Source organism: Thunnus maccoyii, chromosome 2, assembly GCF_910596095.1.
Source record: "Thunnus maccoyii chromosome 2, fThuMac1.1, whole genome shotgun sequence".
NCBI classification, from domain to species: domain Eukaryota; kingdom Metazoa; phylum Chordata; class Actinopteri; order Scombriformes; family Scombridae; genus Thunnus; species Thunnus maccoyii.
The window spans coordinates 26108044-26127634 of NC_056534.1; the positions used below are offsets into that span (position 1 = coordinate 26108044).

Consider the following 19591-nt stretch of genomic DNA (forward strand, 5'->3'; position numbering starts at 1 on the left):
AATTTATAGACTACTTATGAAATACTAGATGCTTAAGTGCATTTTGCTGGTAATACTTATGTACTTTATTTAATATTGAACTTTATGTTATACTAAGTCAAAGTTCTGAGATATAGTAAAATGATTGATTAAATCTTATTATCTTGATTTTGTCAGCCAGACTTTGGACTAAGTCAGCATTTGTTTGGACAGTACGACTGTGTGTGTGTGTGTGTGTGTGTGTGTGTGTGTGTGTGTGTGTGTGTGTGTGTGTGTGTGTCTGTGCGCGTGTGCGTGTGTATGCGGAAAGAGCCAGAGAGGGAGGACTCTGCCTGTAATCCGCACAAGTCACTGGATATCGGGACACTGCAGACTGTAAGAAGCTATAAAGCTTCATACAGCTTCATACAGAAGATAATCGACTTGGACTGAGTTATCCTCCATTAACTGTACACCCGGCGACTCGAGGTATTGTGGGAGATTTTGCTTAAATATATTACAGGCTTTGTACTCTCCAAATATGAATGTGAAATATGAATATGAATGACAATTTGAATGTCAAACTCGGCGTCGCGCTGAATGTTCCTCATTTTAAGATGCGTTAGTTTAAATCTTATAAGATCTGTGTTGCCTAACCCTGCAATTTCGCTGACTAAATATGCTAAGCTAGAAGAAAACCGTCTATATTAAGTTTAAATACGTCTTGTATGCGGAACTCGGTCTGTACTTTCGTTTTCATGTACTTCACAAGTTAAGTTTCGTTTCTCCATGCAGCCTCATCATGGCCGAATCCATGGACGAGACTTCGTTTTCCCTGATGAGTCTGGAGGAAGAGCTGACCTGCAGTATCTGTCTGAGCACCTTTGACAGTCCGGTAACCATCCCCTGCGGACACAACTTCTGTCAGGACTGCCTCCTCGCCACCTGGAAGGACACCTACAGCTGTCCTCAGTGTCGGACCCACTTCGCCACCAAACCGGAGCTGAAGAAAAACACGGTCCTCAGCACGGTCGTGGAGACCTTCAGAGTCCGGTCGGGCAAGAACGAGGCCGGTCTGTCCGGAGAGGAGGGGGCCAAAGCCGAGAAAGAGGATGTCATCCGCTGTGATACATGTATGGAGGCAAAAGCGTCCCAGACCTGCCTCACCTGCATGGCCTCTTTCTGTGACGAGCACCTGCGGCCGCACCGGGAAAATCCCATTTTCCGTGTCCACCAGTTGAGTGCGCCTGTCGGCGACCTGATGGAGCGCATCTGCCCCGACCACCACAAGCTGATGGAGCTCTACTGCACCCAACACGACCGCCTGATCTGCAGCCTCTGCCTCCCAGTCCACAATGGATGCGCCTACATATCTGCTGAGGAGCGGAGGAACCTGAAAGAGGTGTGTGTGTGTCAGTTGTCACCCGAGAAGATTAAAAGGCTAGTTCACTCAAAATAAGAAAAAAGTGCTCCACATAGAGATGTATCAGATGTTTAATATGGAGGTGAGTGGAATCTTGTTTGAAGTACTCACAGCATTGAAAGTTTACATTTGACATTTATTTATTTATTTATTGAATGGGACAGTGTATAATTTGAAACATTAAAGATGCACTGCACCAGAGTTAGCTTGAAGCTAATTTGCATATGTAGTCCCCGACAAAAAACATACAACAGCACAACAACAAACAGTAAAAAGCAAACAAAACAACCAAAAAACAAAATAAAACAAAACAAAAAAACCCCAAACAGAACACATCATACAAAATACAAAATACAAAGCTACACACAGCACATCACATACACCCACAATGTCAATTGTGATCAGCTGTGTGACTCAATGGTCACACAGGTGTTTGGTCTTTAGTACATGTTTCAGTCTGGTCTTGAATGTATTGATGGAACTACAGTTCGTCATATCATCAGGTAGGGCATTGCACCGAGTTGTGGCTTTCACAGAAAAAGCTGACTGCCCAAATGCAGTGCGACAAAATGGTATGGTACAATCTTTTATAGAGGATATTCTGGAGGATCTAACAGAACTTACTGAGCATGTGATATTATAGACAATCCATAGAACAAGCTGTGAAAAGTTTTCATTGGAACTTTTCACACTGAGATCCAGCTAAGTAGGATACTTTGCTATGATCATTTTTAATTACAACTCTATTTTCTTCACCAGAATACCGTCTCTGTTAAAACAAATAATTTTTTTCTTTTGCCTTTCTTATTTAAACAACAACAAAACATAATCAAAAATTGATTATGTTTTGTTTTGGAAAAGGATGTTTAAGATTTTTCAAGAAAGAGTGTAATTTTAAGAAGTTAATATGAGCCTGGAGTGGTGATGCTGAGTGTAACAGCCTGGTGATGTAGTCCCTTTAAAAGTGAACCCCCATGTTCTGAAACTGAAAAACAAATTAACCCAATAATCTCTTTGTAAGACAGGGCTCTGGGCAAAATGGACGATGATTCTCTCTGAACTGTGTGTCTCTGTTTTAATGAACTGAATTATACCATGTTTCTCTGTTTGCAGTTCGACCTGAGAAGCAAGCTAAACTTGATGGACGGGAAGATTACGAAGAATAAAACTGTTATATTTCAGATGAGGGACATGCAGAACTCACTAAAGGTAACCAAGCATTTGTGTTGACATTTACTGTAATCCACATAAATACCAATAAGTGGCTTGAAAGACAAAAAGCTTGAATACTTCAGTGATTCCTCTTCATTTGCCATCTATTGTATAACATCGAGGTTACATGGCTATTTGTTGGAAATTACATTAAGTTAATGTTTTTATAGTTTATGGAATATGAACTAAATGGAAACAACTTACAATACATTACAGTGACCAGACTATCAAAGTAATACAGCTCAACAGAGTTATTGTATAGCTGATAGTCAGTATTCGTCCAGCTGTCAGAGGTGTTTATTCAACTCAATGGTCATTTTTTAGGTCATTTTGTTAAGCAAACACCTGGCTATATGTATTTCAAAGTTGCCTTATGCTGCCTCAAAATCTTGCAAAATCTAAAAGACATGGAAACAATACTCAGCCCTTTATAGCTGACACATACTATAAGTTGTTGTTCAACACAAAATGTCACATGTTTAGTGGTCATTTGATTAAATGTGTAAAGAAAACAACTTCATAAAACTGGTATTTTACTGCGGGGATGTTATATTTTGAGGCATTTCTTTTATTTTGTGCAAAGCCCTGTAGTTACCTGTCTCATAACATACTGATCTATTTTTTCCATTAGGACTCGGCGACCAACAGGAAGAAAGCTTTGGCAGTTGAGTATCAGCAGATCCGGGACATCTTGGCCCGAGAGGAACGTGATGCGATGAATGCGGTGGAGCGAGAGGTTGAGACTGGTCAGACCAAACTCAAAGTTCTTATGAAGAAGTTCAGTGACAACATTGATAGCATGAGCAAAGCGAAAGAAGATATCCACAGGCTGCTGGGTCAGTCCCAAACCATGGCCTTCCTAAAGGTGAGACGAATGTGATTATCTAAAAGTGTAAGTAGAAATAAGAGTTCAGATGATTTGTGTTTGTGGTTTGAACTACATTTGTTCATGATTTGCCCGACTGCCCCAAATCACAAACAAAACAACTGCACACTTTGATCCTATTTTTGTTTGCCAGCCTGCCTCTTACATAACATGTGCCTAGGCCCAGGCCCAAATCTCCCAAAAGGTCAGGCACCATTGGGCCATAAAACGTGCAAAAACACTAGTATGGTCCTTTAAGAACCTGCAGTTCTCATAGTGTTTGTGTTTTCACTTTTATAAGTGTTTCACAATTTGTAGCATTTTTGGATTTGGACTACATGTTCTTAATTTTTGTGCTATTGCTTTTGTATGTGTTTAATCCACCGTAAATTCATGTCAAGGATTCAATTTTATTTAATCTCTGAATTCACAGTAAGACCACACATGTAAGAGAGGGGTATGTTCAAGTTTAGAAATAAAACAGATCCAGATCATTTTTTTAAAAGGCTGCTTTAACATATTCATTTAGTAAGTACATGAGACAGGATGACTATAATGATGCACAGGAATAGGCGAGATTTGTTACTACTACTGTTTTTACCTCATATTTGACCCATGTATAGAAAATAGTATATTTTTATTAACAGTTTAAATACAACCTTGTTCCACCAAAGAAAACTACATTGTGTTCCTGTCCTCCCAGACTTCACTTGACCTGCCCCAAGTCGTAACCTTTGACCCTTACACCCCTCGAATCAACCTGGACTCCAAGAAGGTGATAGCAACACATGCATTTGCCGCTGCCCTGAAGGAACATCTGAGCGAGATCTTTAAACAGCCTGTTGAGGCCAGACTACCAATAATGAAAACAGGTGAATTTGTAGGTACACTTTTCAGTGGGAGACTTTGCATTTGGAGACATATTTTGAAAGTATAGTGAATCCAGTTGTATCCAATTTTGTTGAAGAAATTAACACTGACATTGTTGCATCTGGTGAGTTGGTGTGATGTAGGAATTGGTGTAAACATAAATCAAATCAAAATATAAATTTCAAAGTATTCCTCAAATTGGTAATTCATGTGGATAAAAATATGATTGTAATGACACTCTCTGGCTTGTTCTCAGATGAAAGAGCAGAATCTGCCTCTTTGAGCCCTGGAATTCACCAGGAGTCTGGTACGTTCATCTGTGCAACACGTATGCTTTATGATATGTGACATGATAATTGACTAGGTGAAAATGCTTCTTTTTTGCCTGTTCCTATTTCAGAGCCAAAATGGCCACTAGGGCATCCCAAACTCCCCAGCCCCCACAGTCCAGGTCAAGCTTCTCAGCCCAAAGTAGGTCCAAAGAAGAAAAAGAAGGAAGAAAAGGAAAAAAGTAAGAAAAAAGTTGCTAGTTTGTTAGGTACACAGAGTTGAAACTAATAAATCATACCTTTATTAAGATTATAATGTTCAGTTTTTAAAACTGCTGTAGAGAGGTTTAGCTGCAACTTAATAATCTGTTTTGAGTCTGTAGTTTTGGTGCTATTGAAATGATTTGTGTTATACTGAGAAGTATAATAAATAATAAAGTATAAATAATAATACTTATCAACAGCTCTTCAGAAGGTTCGCTATTGTCACAAAACAAACATATTTTTTTCTTTTTAATCAGAACAACCCAAAAAGCCCACAGAAGGCAATATGGGAAATAAGAATCAAAACCGTTCGGTGGACAACCTGTTGGTGTTTGGTACTTTTGACAAACCTGGAGGCCATCCACTTGCAGCTGAGCCCAAAGATAAACCAGGTGACAACATCTAGACTGAATACATAACAGGATGCAAAGCAACCTCTGCATTAGTGGAGACATCAAGGCAATATGATATTTTTACAACAAACACGTCACATGACGGGAGACGGCTTTTTTTTGCTTTCATCTGTTATCCCTGACCTTGATGATGAATGACTTTTTTGTCTTCCTCTGTTGTAGAAACGTTGGACAGTCCCCTAGACATTACATCTGCTGAAAAAAGAAGTGAACTTCTGAAATGTAAGTGCATTTGTAAATGTGGTTGGTATCTTCCCCCTAATATGATAAGAGAAACAGAAGTTGTTATTTGAATGGCCTTGTTTTCTCTGTCCCAGATGCCACAGTGCTCACTTTGGATTCAAAGACAGCCCACAAACGCATCACACTGACTGAGGGCTTCACTAAGGCCTCTGTGTCAGATGAGCATGCAAACTACCCCGACTGCCCTGAACGCTTCGCTGTCTGCTCCCAGGTGCTCGCCTCCAAGGGTTTCTCTAGAGGGCGCCACTACTGGGAAGTCCGACTGAGCAGCAACAACTTCATTGGCATAGGCCTGGCGTACGGTAGCATTGACCGCAAAGGTCCCACCAGTCGACTGGGCCGCAACACCCAGTCCTGGTGTGTGGAATGGTTTAACGTCAAGCTGTCAGCTTGGTATAACAGCAGTGAGACCGTGCTGGTCAATTCCAATCCTAAACGCGTCGGTGTGCTGTTGGATTGTGAGGAGGGCACTGCTACGTTTTATAACGTGGCAGACAGGGCATATCCCTTCCACTCCTTTGTGTTCCCCTTTGCTGAAGCTGTGTATCCAGCTTTCTGGATTTTCTCCAGTGGCTCGTCCATTTCTTTGTGCAAGCTGCAGGGATGAGGATCACATGCACATACAGTTGCATATGCACGTACACACACACACACACACACACACACACACACACACACACACACACACACAGTCAATCTTTTGTTCTTATTACGAACTTTAATAATATAAAACAGTTCTTTGCTAATGTTTCGAGTACATTGGCTAAGAAAATGTAATTTTTCACATCATGAGGCTGACCGGCTGCACTACCCAACCAACAGTTTTGTCAATGTTTTCTTCATTAAAAGTGGAAAACCAATATTGCCTGTACAGTTGCAACTGTACAATAATAATAATAATATTTTTTTCAAAGTACCCTACCTTTAGGTCTCTTTTAAAAATAAGAAAATGAAGGAATAGTAGGTGGTGGTTATGCCTGCCTGGCCTGAGAATATTAGTCCTCAGTCAGCCTGGAGCGTCACAAATGATAAGCATGTTATTAACTTTGACATAGCATGTCATAGTTAATGTCATTAGCTATGCTTGCTGTGATTTACATCAGCTGAATTTGTGGCTGTGTGGCCACAAACATGAAGCTGACACAGCTCCTGTTCTTGCAGGTTTCTTTCAACACAGGCAAGCAATATACAGTGTGTTTTCAAGTATATAAACTGCATATCAGGTGACAGTGACACACTTATGCATTCCAATCACTTTTTAAAAATATTTAAAAACAAGATAAAAATTTGCCATCACAATTTCTTTTATCTAACATGCAGAAGGAATGAAAAGAAAATGCTGTTTGATGGAAAAACATGAGCAGGATAAAAGATAAGTTGTCCTTTTTCTCCCAATAAATTTTATTGATACAATAACAGATACAATACATCAAGTAACCATACAACCATAACCATATAATATATTACAACTAAAAAAGATCTCCTGTCAATTAGTCACCTGAAGGCAGATACCCAGACAGGGTGGAGTAATGAGGAGCAGCAGCTGGTTTTTCTTGTGTTGTTTTAAATTTTCAGAGATTTGATCTACTTCCTCCTCCTTTTTAACTGTATATACATAAAACACAATGCATACTTACTATACAGTATGTATGTACTTGTGTGTCCCTTTTATTTACCATGCAGAGTATTTATTATACACTGTATGATGGTTATGAATGTGTGTGGGTAAAGAAGTGAATTAATCCCTTTACTGTCAGGCACATGTCAGTACAGTGTTTCAATATGATTTCTGCATGTAAGAGTGTGGCTATTAGGATTATAGGGCTGGATGATACGGAATATGTGTTTTCATATCAGTTGATATCAATATATGTCACGATATGAATCATTTCTGGCAACCTCAAAGATTCCCCTACGTTTAAAAGTCTATATATAAATCCACAAGTAAGGTCTTTGTGATGGTTGAGCTGTCACTTTCTTTGCTGACACTCTTTCATCTGAAGCAGTGCTCATCATCCATCTATCTATTGGAGTTTTGAAACCAGAGCAGTAGCATGTGGTGTATTTAGCTCAACTCAAACAACCCTGTTGTGCATTTTATTAGGAAATAGTCTGTTTCTGAAGGACTGCCATATGATTGGTTATAAATAGCTTTGTTTCTGTCATGCGATAGGCTGTTCAATTTAGAAAGCAATGTATCCTTCGGGTATTGTATGACAGTTTCTCAGTTTCATGTTATGGAAATGTTTTTACCAAGTGTACATGTTGTTCGGATCACCCAGCCCTATAAGGTCATCTCCTAAACTCCGTGACTGGTTCAGCTGATGAGAGCAGAAGTCATATAGACTGTGTTCTTATCAAGGTCTGTCAGTCTCTCTTTTTTTTTAGAATTACATTGCTATTGCAATTGTAAATCTATAGTAGGCACATTAGAACAACAAGCCATCAGAATGCTCTGTTGGTTTCTTGTAAAGCGAAAAGAAGGTAGTAAGATGTATAGTTTCACAGGGGTAAATTATTTGTGGTATACTACAAAGTTTATCCCCACCTGTGACATGTGTTTGCTGAAAAACACTGGTGACATTAGCCTCAGTGGCTCATTTCCTTATGTGACACCACTGCAGTCCATCAGGTGATGAAGTGGTCAGTCAGCTGATCACGTGCAGTCAGAGCAGACTCGTCTTGCAGGTGCTAAAAGGTGTGAAATGTTACTGTATGGGTGTGAAGCAGTTGAGATCTATTCTCTAGATCTACCAACATACAGCACATTTCAATGAAATTATTGCAGTGCTGTTTCAACACGTTTCTCTTTGTTCTTTTTGACAAAAAGAACTAAGATACTGAAGAGGTTCAGGAAACACCATTGTCCACAGTGGTTTACTTGATAAGCTGGTACAGGTTCAGACATGATGACTGCTGTACTAAAATGATAAACTATTACAGACCTTCATTTTTAGGTTACAGTACATTCCAGTATCTGAAGGTCTGTCCATCACTGCAGATAAAGTCTGAACCTGTATGGTGAAATCTGCTGTTTTCACTATATGCCATTGCTTATCATTACAATGGAGAATTTTGGTTTGAGATACATATCTTTTTGAGACAACTAAGAGCTTTCCAATACCATGATGAGTGTCCAAGTCCTGATAGTGTGTTGACACTGGTTTACTCTTACTACCAACCTTAAATAACATAAGAGAGGTATCTGTGCTTACCAGAACCAATGAAAAATTTAGTTGATTTCATGCAACATTTGACTTTTTTTTGCTAATGGCTTCTGTTTTTGGCTTGTAAAATGTATCCTATAGACCAACCTGCAGTCTCCAGTGGCCTGCAAATCATTTTGTTGATTTTATTTGATTTGTTGTCCATTGCTGATCTTCAAATGGATGTAGTTCATTGTTCTTTGCAGATATTTTCAAGTGTTCCTGCACAGTAACAGTAAATTAACATCAAATCAACCTTTTAGTAATGCTTCATTGTTCAATTGTCCTGTGCTTACTGCTCAGTGTCGTGAAACAGCTTTGGCGATAGGTATATTATGCCATATCTGTGGTGATTTTAGTGTGTTCCCAGCAGGAGCTTCTTAGATTAAGTATGAGCTTTTTATCTGTCTGTCTTAACAATTGAAATGGTTATTTCTCTACTAGATTTAGTTTAATCAAAATAACTTTGTATTACAATTTAACCAATGATTGTCAATAAATGTGTCTCTCTCTCAGACATGCTTCTTGTGCCTTTCTATTTGTATTGTGAAGAAGCCACAAGTGGTTTAAGGAGCAGTCCTTACATTTTGAGAAATATATTCATTTGCCACAGATAACAACATCAATATCATTTCTCATCTCTGTGTGTCCAGTGTAGATAAAGGTCTAAAAACACAGAGATGAAATCAATATTGATCTTTTTAGTTTGACTTAAGCGGGTGACAATCATACTTCTCTAAACTATCAGTGTTCTTGTATTCTAATGATCATTTGGAAGTCAAAATTAACTTTATTTATTAACTTTTTTTAACTTTAATTAGTGTTATTTTCTGACTGAGTCATTCTCATCACTTTTCAGCTGCATATTTCACAAGTAGAAACACTACGCAGATATTAACTGGTCCCCGTCCAGCCTTGTTAGTGGCAATGTGGACATGCTGCAAGATTTCTGATTATTGTGTTTATTTATTATGCAGCATACAACACAGGCTGTAACACACTGTAATTTAGCCCTCCTTAAGTTATTGAGGTTGCATTATCTATTCAGAAATGTACAGGAGAGTTTTTGTTAAATATAAAAAATAATACAAAAGAAATAACATTTGGTATATAAACATTGTATTTTGAAACAACTTATGTATTATATTTATATGATTGATTCAAGTGATTTCCTTTGCTTTCTAATTTTTAATATTTACTGTTGTATTTATAAGAAGTGCATTTAGTAGTTACACACATTTTTCATTTCTTTCAAAATCTGAATTCAGATTCTTTTGATTTTTTTAATACTGATTTTTCATTTTTCATTGGACTCAGCTTACAGATATTTTTTATTATTTTTTATTATTTATAGTTTGACTTCTTGGAAACATTTTAATTCTGTTTTCTATTGGAAGTGTAGGGGCATACTTGATTTCTTCTACCGATTAAAGAAAGCTGAAAATTCCCCCCGAAATGATTGTTTTGTCTGGTCCCTCTGCAGACCACTGTGTGTTTGTGTGTCTTTGGTTTGCAGTATCATGCTATAACTTAATAACACGGCCATTTAACTGCATTTAAAATTGGCTGGCAGATGTGCCTTAAAATTGTATCAGAATTGATAAGGTCACGCAGTGTGTGACAGACCTATAGTCTGAGCTTTTTAACCCTCAATAACACACTGCCATCAAATGTTAAAGAGCCATGAACTTGTAGTAAAGGAGCAACAGTGACTCAGTATGCTGTGAAAATGGTGCTAGTGTTGCTATCAATAACATGAATCCAGGGAACATAACATTGTTCTACTAGTTAGATGAAAAAGGGAAAAGGGAAGAAAGTCCCAACTGTAAACAGATTTAAGTCCCCACAACACGGGAAATACCTGGTACACACACACGTAGGTAATGAGGCCATTCATTGATATAATGCATTCCCCTGCCCATAACCTTAACCATCACAACTTAATGCCTAACTCCAACCCTTACCCTAAAATGAACCTAAACCCATTTCTAACCTTGACCCTAAAACCAAGTCTGAACCTTCAAACAGCCCTTTGAAGGTGTCAGAAATGTCCTCACTTTCCTTGTATAAAACTCAAATTGGTTCTCAGAAGGATAGCCATACAAGTACACACACAGACACACACACACACACACACACACACAGAAAGGGAAAGGGAAAGAGAGAGAGAGAGAGAGAGAGAGAGAGAGAGAGAGAGAGAGAGAGAGAGAGAGAGAGAGAGAGAGATGTGCGTAGTCATGACATATCTGGCCTTGGTTAACACTGCCTACATTTCTGAACTGTTTATGAGAGCGGAAGTTATCTGCACTAGCACAAAGGTACGTGTGGCAAAAAGGAATTATTCATTTTAGGGACCGTCATTATGTTTGGGTATGTAGTAGGTGTGAAGTCGTTTGCACTTTTATTGAAATAAGAAATTTATCGTCGTGACGTCGTGATATTTGAGCTGAGCTTAAGAAAATATAGCGTTTTACTCCGACTTTTTGCTAACTGTAATTTCAGACCAGGGGGTGGGGTGAAATTCAATAACAGCATGATCACATGGAAAATCGTTTTTTCCTCGTTTCCCCAGAACTTGACAAGTTAAGTTTCGTTTCTCCCTGAAGCCTCACCTCAGCCGAAATGGACGAGAGTCCGTTTTCCCTGATGAGTCTGGAGGAAGAGCTGACCTGCAGTATCTGTCTGAGCACCTTTGACAGTCCGGTAACCATCCCCTGCGGACACAACTTCTGCCAGGACTGCCTCCTCGCCACCTGGAAGGACACCTACAGCTGTCCTCAGTGTCGGACCCACTTCGCCACCAAACCGGAGCTGAAGAAAAACACGGTCCTCAGCACGGTCGTGGAGACCTTCAGAGTCCGGTCGAGCAAGAACGAGGCCGGTCTGTCCGGAGAGGAGGGGGCCAAAGCCGAGAAAGAGGATGTCATCCGCTGTGATACATGTATGGAGGCAAAAGCGTCCCAGACCTGCCTCACCTGCATGGCCTCTTTCTGTGACGAGCACCTGCGGCCGCACCGGGAAAATCCAAACTTAAGTCTCCACCAGTTGAGTGAGCCTGTCGGTGACCTGATGGACCGCATCTGCCCCGACCACCACAAGCTGATGGAGCTCTACTGCACCCAACACGACCGCCTGATCTGCAGCCTTTGCCTCCCAGTCCACAAAGGATGCACCTTCATATCCCCTGAGGAGCGGAGGAACCTGATAGAGGTGTGTGTGTGTGTGTGTGTGTGTGTGTGTGTGTGTGTGTGTGTGTGTGTGTCAGTATTCACCTGACAGCTGCCTCACTCTATGTCTAACGGGATATCAGTGGATATACTGGGCTAGCTGGTCTCATTAAGGTGGTTATGAACCTGCTGTGCCAAACCGACATAAACAAGCTGTCAAGCTGTCGTAAAGTGTATTAATAACTTACAACAAGAATATAACAAAACTGAAGTAACATATAATGTGTGATACAAAACAGAAGTCAATCACTAATGTTTGAATCAGTCAAGAGTATAAATCCATTTGAGCAACTGAAAATATTTTAATAGTAAGGTGATACTTAATGCTGCCAATTAGAGAGAGATGCTGCAGGAATAAAACAGATGGTGTACATATTAAAATATTATTTGCATTATGCTCCAGGCCTTTCATTAAGGCTGTGGTGAGCAAGTAAGTAGGCTCGGTGCCAAATATAACAACCAATATAATAATTCTCTTTGTACTGAAGCTGTCTTATATCTTTTTTATTTATATGTCTTTGTAGTCCGACCTGAGAACCAAGATTGGGTTGCTGGATGGGAAGATCGAGAAGACTGAGACCAATGTGTTTCAAATAAACAACATGCAGAGCAAGCTGAAGGTAATTTGTACAGTGACATTTCCCATGTTATTCACATGAACACTTACCAACTGGAAACAATTTATTATTGAATTATTTACAAAGAAAAATGTGATGTTAATTACATGCCGGTGTGTGTATTTACTTGTCTCCACCCCACCGGCTCCCATCATGGTCCTTGCCTACAGGACTCAGCAATCAATAGGAAGACAGCATTGGCAGCTGTGTATCAGGAGATGCGGGATATGTTGACCCAAGAGGAGCGTGAGGCCCAACATGAGGTGGACCGTGAGCTGGAGATTGGTCTGACGAAACATAGGGACTTCCTGAAGAAGTTCACCGAGAACACTGAGATTATGAGAAAAGCCAAAGATGATATCAACGGTCTGCTGAGTCAATCCCAAACCCTGGTCTTTCTACAGGTGGAAAACAATTGTCATAGAAAGATAAAGTAGGGGAGGTGGAAAGGAGAGATTGATGTTTAGCCTAAAAAATATGACAGAATTGACTATACAGAGAGCGATTGCAGTTAAAATGAGAAAAGTGGTCCTCATTATTGAATACACTTGGAATATTCAGATTTATTTAAAGGGCCCCTGCATATCTTCAACAGTATTACTGAAGCAAAACATAGAAATTAGCCAAATTTTATCCCTGGCCATTACAGCTGTATATTATTTGTTTGCATGAGATGTTTCAGCCACCACAATTTGAATTAAAACCACTATGTGTAGAATTTTAACATTTCCGACTTTGGCAACCCCCCCCTCCCCGTGTCCCTCCTGTGGATAAAATCACATCCCATAAAAATATCTCTCCTTTCCCTTGTTCCTCACAGGCTTCGTTTGACTTACCTCGGGTTGTAAAGTTTGAGCCTCACACCCCACGAATCAACCTGGACTCCAAGAAGGTGGTAGCAACACAGGCCTTTGCTGCTGCCCTGAAGGAACATCTGAGTGAGATCTTTAAACAGCCTGTTGAGGCCAGACTACCAATAGTTAAAACAGGTGAATGTGCTAGCGCATTTTTAGTGGGAGATTTTACATTTGGATATGTATTCTGAAAGTATAGTGAAGCTAATCATGTCCAATTTTTACTGCAACTTGCTGTGGTGGGGGAACTGTTTCTACTGAAATTCTGAGTTTTGTGATCTTCACAGAGGAAAAAGCAGTTCCTGTCTCAGGAGATGCAAGTACTGAACCACAGCCAGAATCTGGTATGTTCATCTATATAGAAGACAGACAGACAGATAGATGGAGTATTCAATTCATCCTAAAGGGAAGTGTAGTATTACAATAGCAAAATTACACATAAGAAACACAAAATAGTAAAAGGTCACCCAAAAAGGTAGAAAAAAGTAATAAAACATAACTAAAATCTTATTTAGAAACCGAACTAAAATTAAAAAACTGGGACCATATTCTAAATCTATATATGTACAATGATAGCACCTGATAATAATCTGTACATGGTTAGTGGTTTAAGTCTCATAAATAACTGTACAGTGAATCTATACTCAGCCACCTGATTAGGTACATCTGTGCAATATAATGCAATCCAATACAACAGCTCTGCCATAAATTCCACATTTACGAAACTTATACATTTTCAGTTTTTGACATTGTCAGAAAGGTGATAATTCTACTTAATGGCTATTATTGAGGTCGTAGTGGGTGGTGCTGGTGTACTGGGATGCATTATATTAAAAAGTGTTCCTAATATTTTGTGCACTCCATTAACATACATGAAGGGGGCAAAATATTCGGAACACTTTTCATATATGTACATATATATACACACACAAAAGTTCAAGAGGACAGTGAACATTGTGTGACATTTGACATTCATTATATCAACAATTTGTTCTAGTTAATAAAGGATGGAGAATTATCTGTAAGAAGACGTTTGTCAATGTGCAGGAAAATATTCACACACATCAGTAACTCTGAAGTCATAGAACAAAGTCAAGTCACATATGTAATAAGTTTTCATGTCTAGAATATTTTCTTACAATGATTCTTTAATATTTTTTGGCACAAGTATGTTTCGCAGCACATTGTATACACGGTTTGATACACTTATATTGTACGAGTATTTAGAGATTTTAATTAAATGTCTTTATGTGTCATTGTCTTGCACACATGCTTTATGACAAGCTCTCTACTATAGACTCTCTACAATGTGATAAAACATTTATGGCTGTACACTTTATAATGGCTTCTCTGTTTGCCTATTCTTGTTTCAGAACCGTCACAGCCTCCACAACAGAGAAAACCTCCCAGGTCCCACAGTCCAGGTCGTCCACCCATCCGGCCATACTTCCAGCCAGTACCTCGTTTTCCCTTTATGGGGTCACACCCAGGCTGGAATCCAACCCAGCATGGACTGGTCCGGCCACCAGGATACTATATGGTTCCTCCATTAATGGCAGGTCAAAGACCAAGTAAGTCAGATATTAACATACAATCACGCACACAATATCAAATTGTTGAGATTAAATAACAGACTGACAGCAACAATTTTTTACCATGAAACTTCTGCCGTCAGAATAATCTGAAAGATGTAATAATCACATAAAAAATTCTACACATGGTGGCTTTAATTTAGCATGTATCAAATGACCTCAAAGAGAAAAAGCATGAATAGTTCAAACTACTGAAAGGCGAATCAGTCAACTAACAACCAAACGACCAACTGATTACACAGCACACAGAAAAATAAAATACCTAGCATACGTAGCTTATCCGGCTTATCCACTTGAAGAATTGCCAACCTCAGAAAAAAAACTACCACGATAAAAAGAAGAAAACTGTCTGTAAGCCAGTTCATAAAGCAACACATTCACACTCAGCCGCAAACTCAAAAACAAAAGATCAAGAGGAGTACATTTTTGTAATGAAAAGTACATTTTTCATGGATGTACCACACAGTTACAGGCACAGGCACCCACTACCTCCCCTATCTCTCTCCAAGAATTCTGTCTCTTTAGCTCAAATTTGTTGACTTGATGTCATGAATCTTACAAATGAGTGATGTCGCACACAACTGTACACATGAAATGTGACACAAGTAGTTGTGTGAAAAAACAAAAACAAAGTGAGAAATTCTAACACCACCTTCTTTCTCACCTACACTCACCAGGCCAATCACTGCATGATGATGTTGTGATTGTCAAATTGTCAATTTTGGGAGGTGGTGTCAGAAGCTGTTCAACAAGCCCTTTATATGATGCATGCTGAAGCCCTCAAGGCTTCTGGGTGGTGCAGGAAAAAAAACATTCGCTTCTTGTTGTGCTTTCAGACAGAAAGCGGTTGCCATTGTGTCTTTCACCCGCTGATATTGCTGTACTGTATTTTTGCTTGGACTGCAACAGCGGGGCTGGACCTATAACCACGTTTGTTTGTGAGTGAGTGAGTGATGAAGTTACACCATTGGTCGGCCGGCCGTGTTTGAGTGTCCCCCTTGGCCGTTACGCTTTCAAAATGCAGTGTTTCCCCTAGAATTTTTTTCAGGCCTGGTGGTACGCACCGAAAAAACCCTAAAGAGACAAGGCGCGCAGGACGGCATATCCACGTGGTCAGCTTCGGCCAGGTGGCGCAGCAGGCGATCTGCAATTTATATTTACATTCAAATTTTTGTTTGCTCAGTATATTCAAGACTTAAAACAAAGTGGTCACAAGGAGAGGATGACTTAATAAATGGCATTTATTGCATAAAAATAAGCTGCCCCTCTCACTTCTCCCCCTTCTGCATTTTTACTTGGCTCCAGAGTTTTGGAGAAAAACATTAATATATTTGTTTGTCTGTCACCTGCGTTAGAACTTTTTCTCTTTTTAGGCGGTGCCATGCTCACGTTAGCTAACCTGCATCCCACACACTCTCGCTCTGCATTAATTTTAAAAGGACTCTGATATCAGTGGCACTCTGTCACATCAAGAGTTTCCCAGGTAACGATACAGAGGTTGACTCATGTTTCAGGACAGTGTTGCACAGAGGTTCCCAAACGCTATTGATTATTGATTTCCAAATTAATGGATATTTGGAGTTATTTTTGGCAGTAAAAAAAAGATTTTTTTGGCCTGGTGGGGGTTCTTGTTGGCCCGGTGGCCCACCAGGCCTGTACAATTATAGGGGAAATACTGAAATGAATCGGTGCGAGATGATGGAGGACAGCAGCAAAGCAGAGTGACTGTGTTTCTGCTCTGAGCTCTGACTCTCTCAGCTCTGGTGTTAAATGCAGTGAATGCACTGAACTAATACCAGAATGCAAGCTTTTTATTTCTCTGACGTTTTCAACAACAACAACAGCATTGAAACACGAGTCTTGCAGATAAAACATGTGACTCATGTAGCTGTTATATCAGTTTAGTGTTGGGCAGCTGATAATAATAGATAAGCCTCCTGAATTTGCACCCAAAATGCTGTCAAACCTCTCACCACAGCCGCCTTAACTGTGAAAGAGGCAGAAAAAGGGAGTTAAAGCACAATTAAAGCACCCCAAATAACCACTGTTACAAAACACTCAATGCTGAGTGAAAAACAAGACATCCACCGAGTGAAACAGATGAAAGAGCAGGGGGAGTTAACAGATAATTAGAATAGTTATAATTAAATAAAGTCAGTTCTCTTTCACGTCAAACATCCCAAGATATGAGTGGAAAGTGTTTCCTTTTTTTTACTCAAACCATTACTTAACCATGTCATGTGATATACTACTTAAGTAAATATTACCGGGACCACTACAGAAAATTCCAGATTAACATTTAATATCCAGGAGTTCACGTTATAGACACTACCACTGACTATCCCTGTAACAAACTGGCCACAATTTCACACATTGACCATACACAGTCCAGCCATATACTAGGTTTTGACCAAGTCTTGTTTTGTATCTGACCTAAGATACCATTAGTCTTGAAGAACACTTTATGTAAGCTGCAATATAAACAACATGCTGCATACCACTCCTTATGGAATCATTGTAGTTCACAAGCCACTGGCAGGACTTCTCTCATTACGATTTGACTCATTACTTTTTGAATTGGTGGGTGATTTTTTTAAATGGCATCATTTATCAGTATTTACCATGAAGGTGGTGGCCCAGTGAACACAGCAGTAAGTGTGTTATTCTTGGAAGCTTTCCATGCACTGTGGTGATGAACGCCTGAATAATAGACTGCAGGCAGATGCATACTTCGAAAGTAATTATCTGTGGCAAAAAAAAGCAATTTTTACTCTGAATTTGTACAATGTGTTTGAAATTCTTATGTACATTTCTGAAATTTAATGCTAAATTTTTTTTTACCTGGGTTTTTAAATAGAATGTGGGTATGTGGCAGGACTAGTTTGAGGTGCAGTTGTCACTGGAAATGTTCTGAGTGTCTTAGATTAAGCTGTCACATATGAGATTAGCTTGCTTGGGTTACCATGTATCATGGGTGTAACACTCCCCAGGAAAACAGTAGAGTTGTAGCAGTGAGAAGGCTACAGTGAACAGGAAAATAAGTTTTCCAAATTTTTTGAAAGACTGTGTTTATTTACCAAATTAGCACTGAATTTAGATTTCAAATTACCTTCTTCCACGTTGACATGAATGGTATTTATAATTTAGAAATTGGTAAAAGTTTTTGAATAGAATTGAAAAGGCTAGTTTGAGGTGCGGTCTTTTTACTGTAAATGTTCTGACTTCCTCCTTCCTCCCTTCCTTCCAGATTAAGTATCACATCTTAATGTGATGATGTTAGCCCAGTAGTTACCATGTGTCACAGGTGGAGCGTCCGTCTATAGACTTGCCCAGACTTACTCAGCAGTAGAGTTGGCAGTGACTAGTGTGCACAGGGAACTGGGCTTGCCAATAAAAACAACTGCTCACCAACCTGCATTACTTGAACTACCTGTGTGCCAAGATGTTAGCAAACAAAAGGGCTTTTGTCAAGTTGCATTTGTAATTGTGGCTTCAAGAACGTCAGAGAACATTTATTTTCTATGAAAGTGAAAATTTTAATCAGTTTGGCAAGTGGCACAACTCTCATGCTATGGGTGAGCTAATAAAGAAAACTTTGTATATTTTCCTTCAGGACAAGACAAAAAGCCTCCCAATGCACCAGGTGGAAAGAAGCCAAGTGCGTCTGATTTCACTAAGAAAGACAATCCCAGACGCCAACATTCTTCAGAGAGATCAACTAGACAGCATCAACGGCCTAACAAAAATGATTAAATGCAGCAGATGTGTTTATCTACAGTCCTTATACAACAAGATAGAACGAGGCATTGTGAGACTTGTGCATGAGAAAAATGTGGAGATTACCAGTCATATCATAGGAAATGGCACTATACTATTGCTTAATAAATGCATACACACATACACAGAGACAGTCTTTGGTATTTATTATCATTACTTTTAATAATAGTCATGTTTTTTTAACCTGGAAATATTTAAGTGTAAACAATTACACGAGAGTAGTAAGTAGAAGCAATTCTGGACTTTCCTGACAGAAAGACACTTAAAGGACCAGTGTGTAGGATTTAGTGACATCTAGCCATGAGGTTGCAGATTGCAAGAAACTGAATACCCTTCCCCCTGCCCCTCCCCTTTTAAGCATGTATGAGAACCTAAGGTGGCTGCATAACTCACGAAAAATGTGAAAGGCCCTCTCTAGAGCCAGTGTTTGGTTTGTCTGCTCTGGGCTACTGTAGAAACATGGCAGTGCAACATGGCGGTCTCTGTGGAAGAGGATATAATGGGCTCATTCTAAGGTAACGAAAACATAATGACTCTTATTTTCAGGTGATTATACACTAAATAAATCATACTTATGAGTATTATATTCCATTTCTGCCAAGTCTGTCGTACTAGATGCCGCTAAATTCTAAACACTGCACCTTTAATGGGAAATTTAGCTGATAAATCCTCGAAAAATTAGCTTCACCAAATTGGTATTCATGGGGTTTGTGTTGTGAGGTGTTTCTGTTTGTGAAATGATTACTTTTTCCCATGCTGTAATCAGCATCCAAATATTGATGTTATGTTGAGAGTGATCTT

At 39.3% G+C, this 19591-nt stretch overlaps 2 protein-coding genes across 4 annotated transcripts; both read left to right on the forward strand.

The window, feature by feature from the left end:
- Positions 1 to 245: 245 nt before the first annotated feature.
- trim25 (tripartite motif containing 25) lies at positions 246 to 9238 on the forward strand. Of its 2 annotated transcripts, none has more exons than XM_042395538.1 (10): positions 246 to 433; positions 751 to 1360; positions 2495 to 2590; positions 3225 to 3458; positions 4162 to 4330; positions 4585 to 4635; positions 4729 to 4839; positions 5119 to 5253; positions 5437 to 5496; positions 5592 to 9238. In XM_042395538.1, exons 2-10 carry the CDS (start codon positions 761 to 763, stop codon positions 6122 to 6124), a joined length of 1989 nt encoding a protein of 662 aa, XP_042251472.1. In that variant the 5' UTR covers positions 246 to 433; positions 751 to 760; the 3' UTR covers positions 6125 to 9238. The 2 variants fall into 2 exon arrangements, with proteins under 2 accessions (XP_042251472.1, XP_042251462.1); XM_042395528.1 differs by having other exon boundaries at positions 247 to 447; positions 754 to 1360.
- Positions 9239 to 10934: 1696 nt separating this feature from the next.
- LOC121885790 (E3 ubiquitin/ISG15 ligase TRIM25-like) lies at positions 10935 to 19258 on the forward strand. 2 transcript variants are annotated; one of them, XM_042395549.1, is made up of 8 exons: positions 10935 to 11041; positions 11296 to 11933; positions 12475 to 12570; positions 12738 to 12971; positions 13388 to 13556; positions 13709 to 13765; positions 14795 to 14992; positions 18627 to 19258. In XM_042395549.1, the coding sequence occupies exons 2-8, from the start codon at positions 11346 to 11348 to the stop codon at positions 18764 to 18766; spliced, it is 1482 nt and encodes a 493-aa protein (XP_042251483.1). In that variant the 5' UTR covers positions 10935 to 11041; positions 11296 to 11345; the 3' UTR covers positions 18767 to 19258. The 2 variants fall into 2 exon arrangements, with proteins under 2 accessions (XP_042251483.1, XP_042251492.1); XM_042395558.1 differs by having other exon boundaries at positions 10937 to 11041; positions 11330 to 11933.
- The last annotated feature ends 333 nt before the right edge of the window (positions 19259 to 19591 follow it).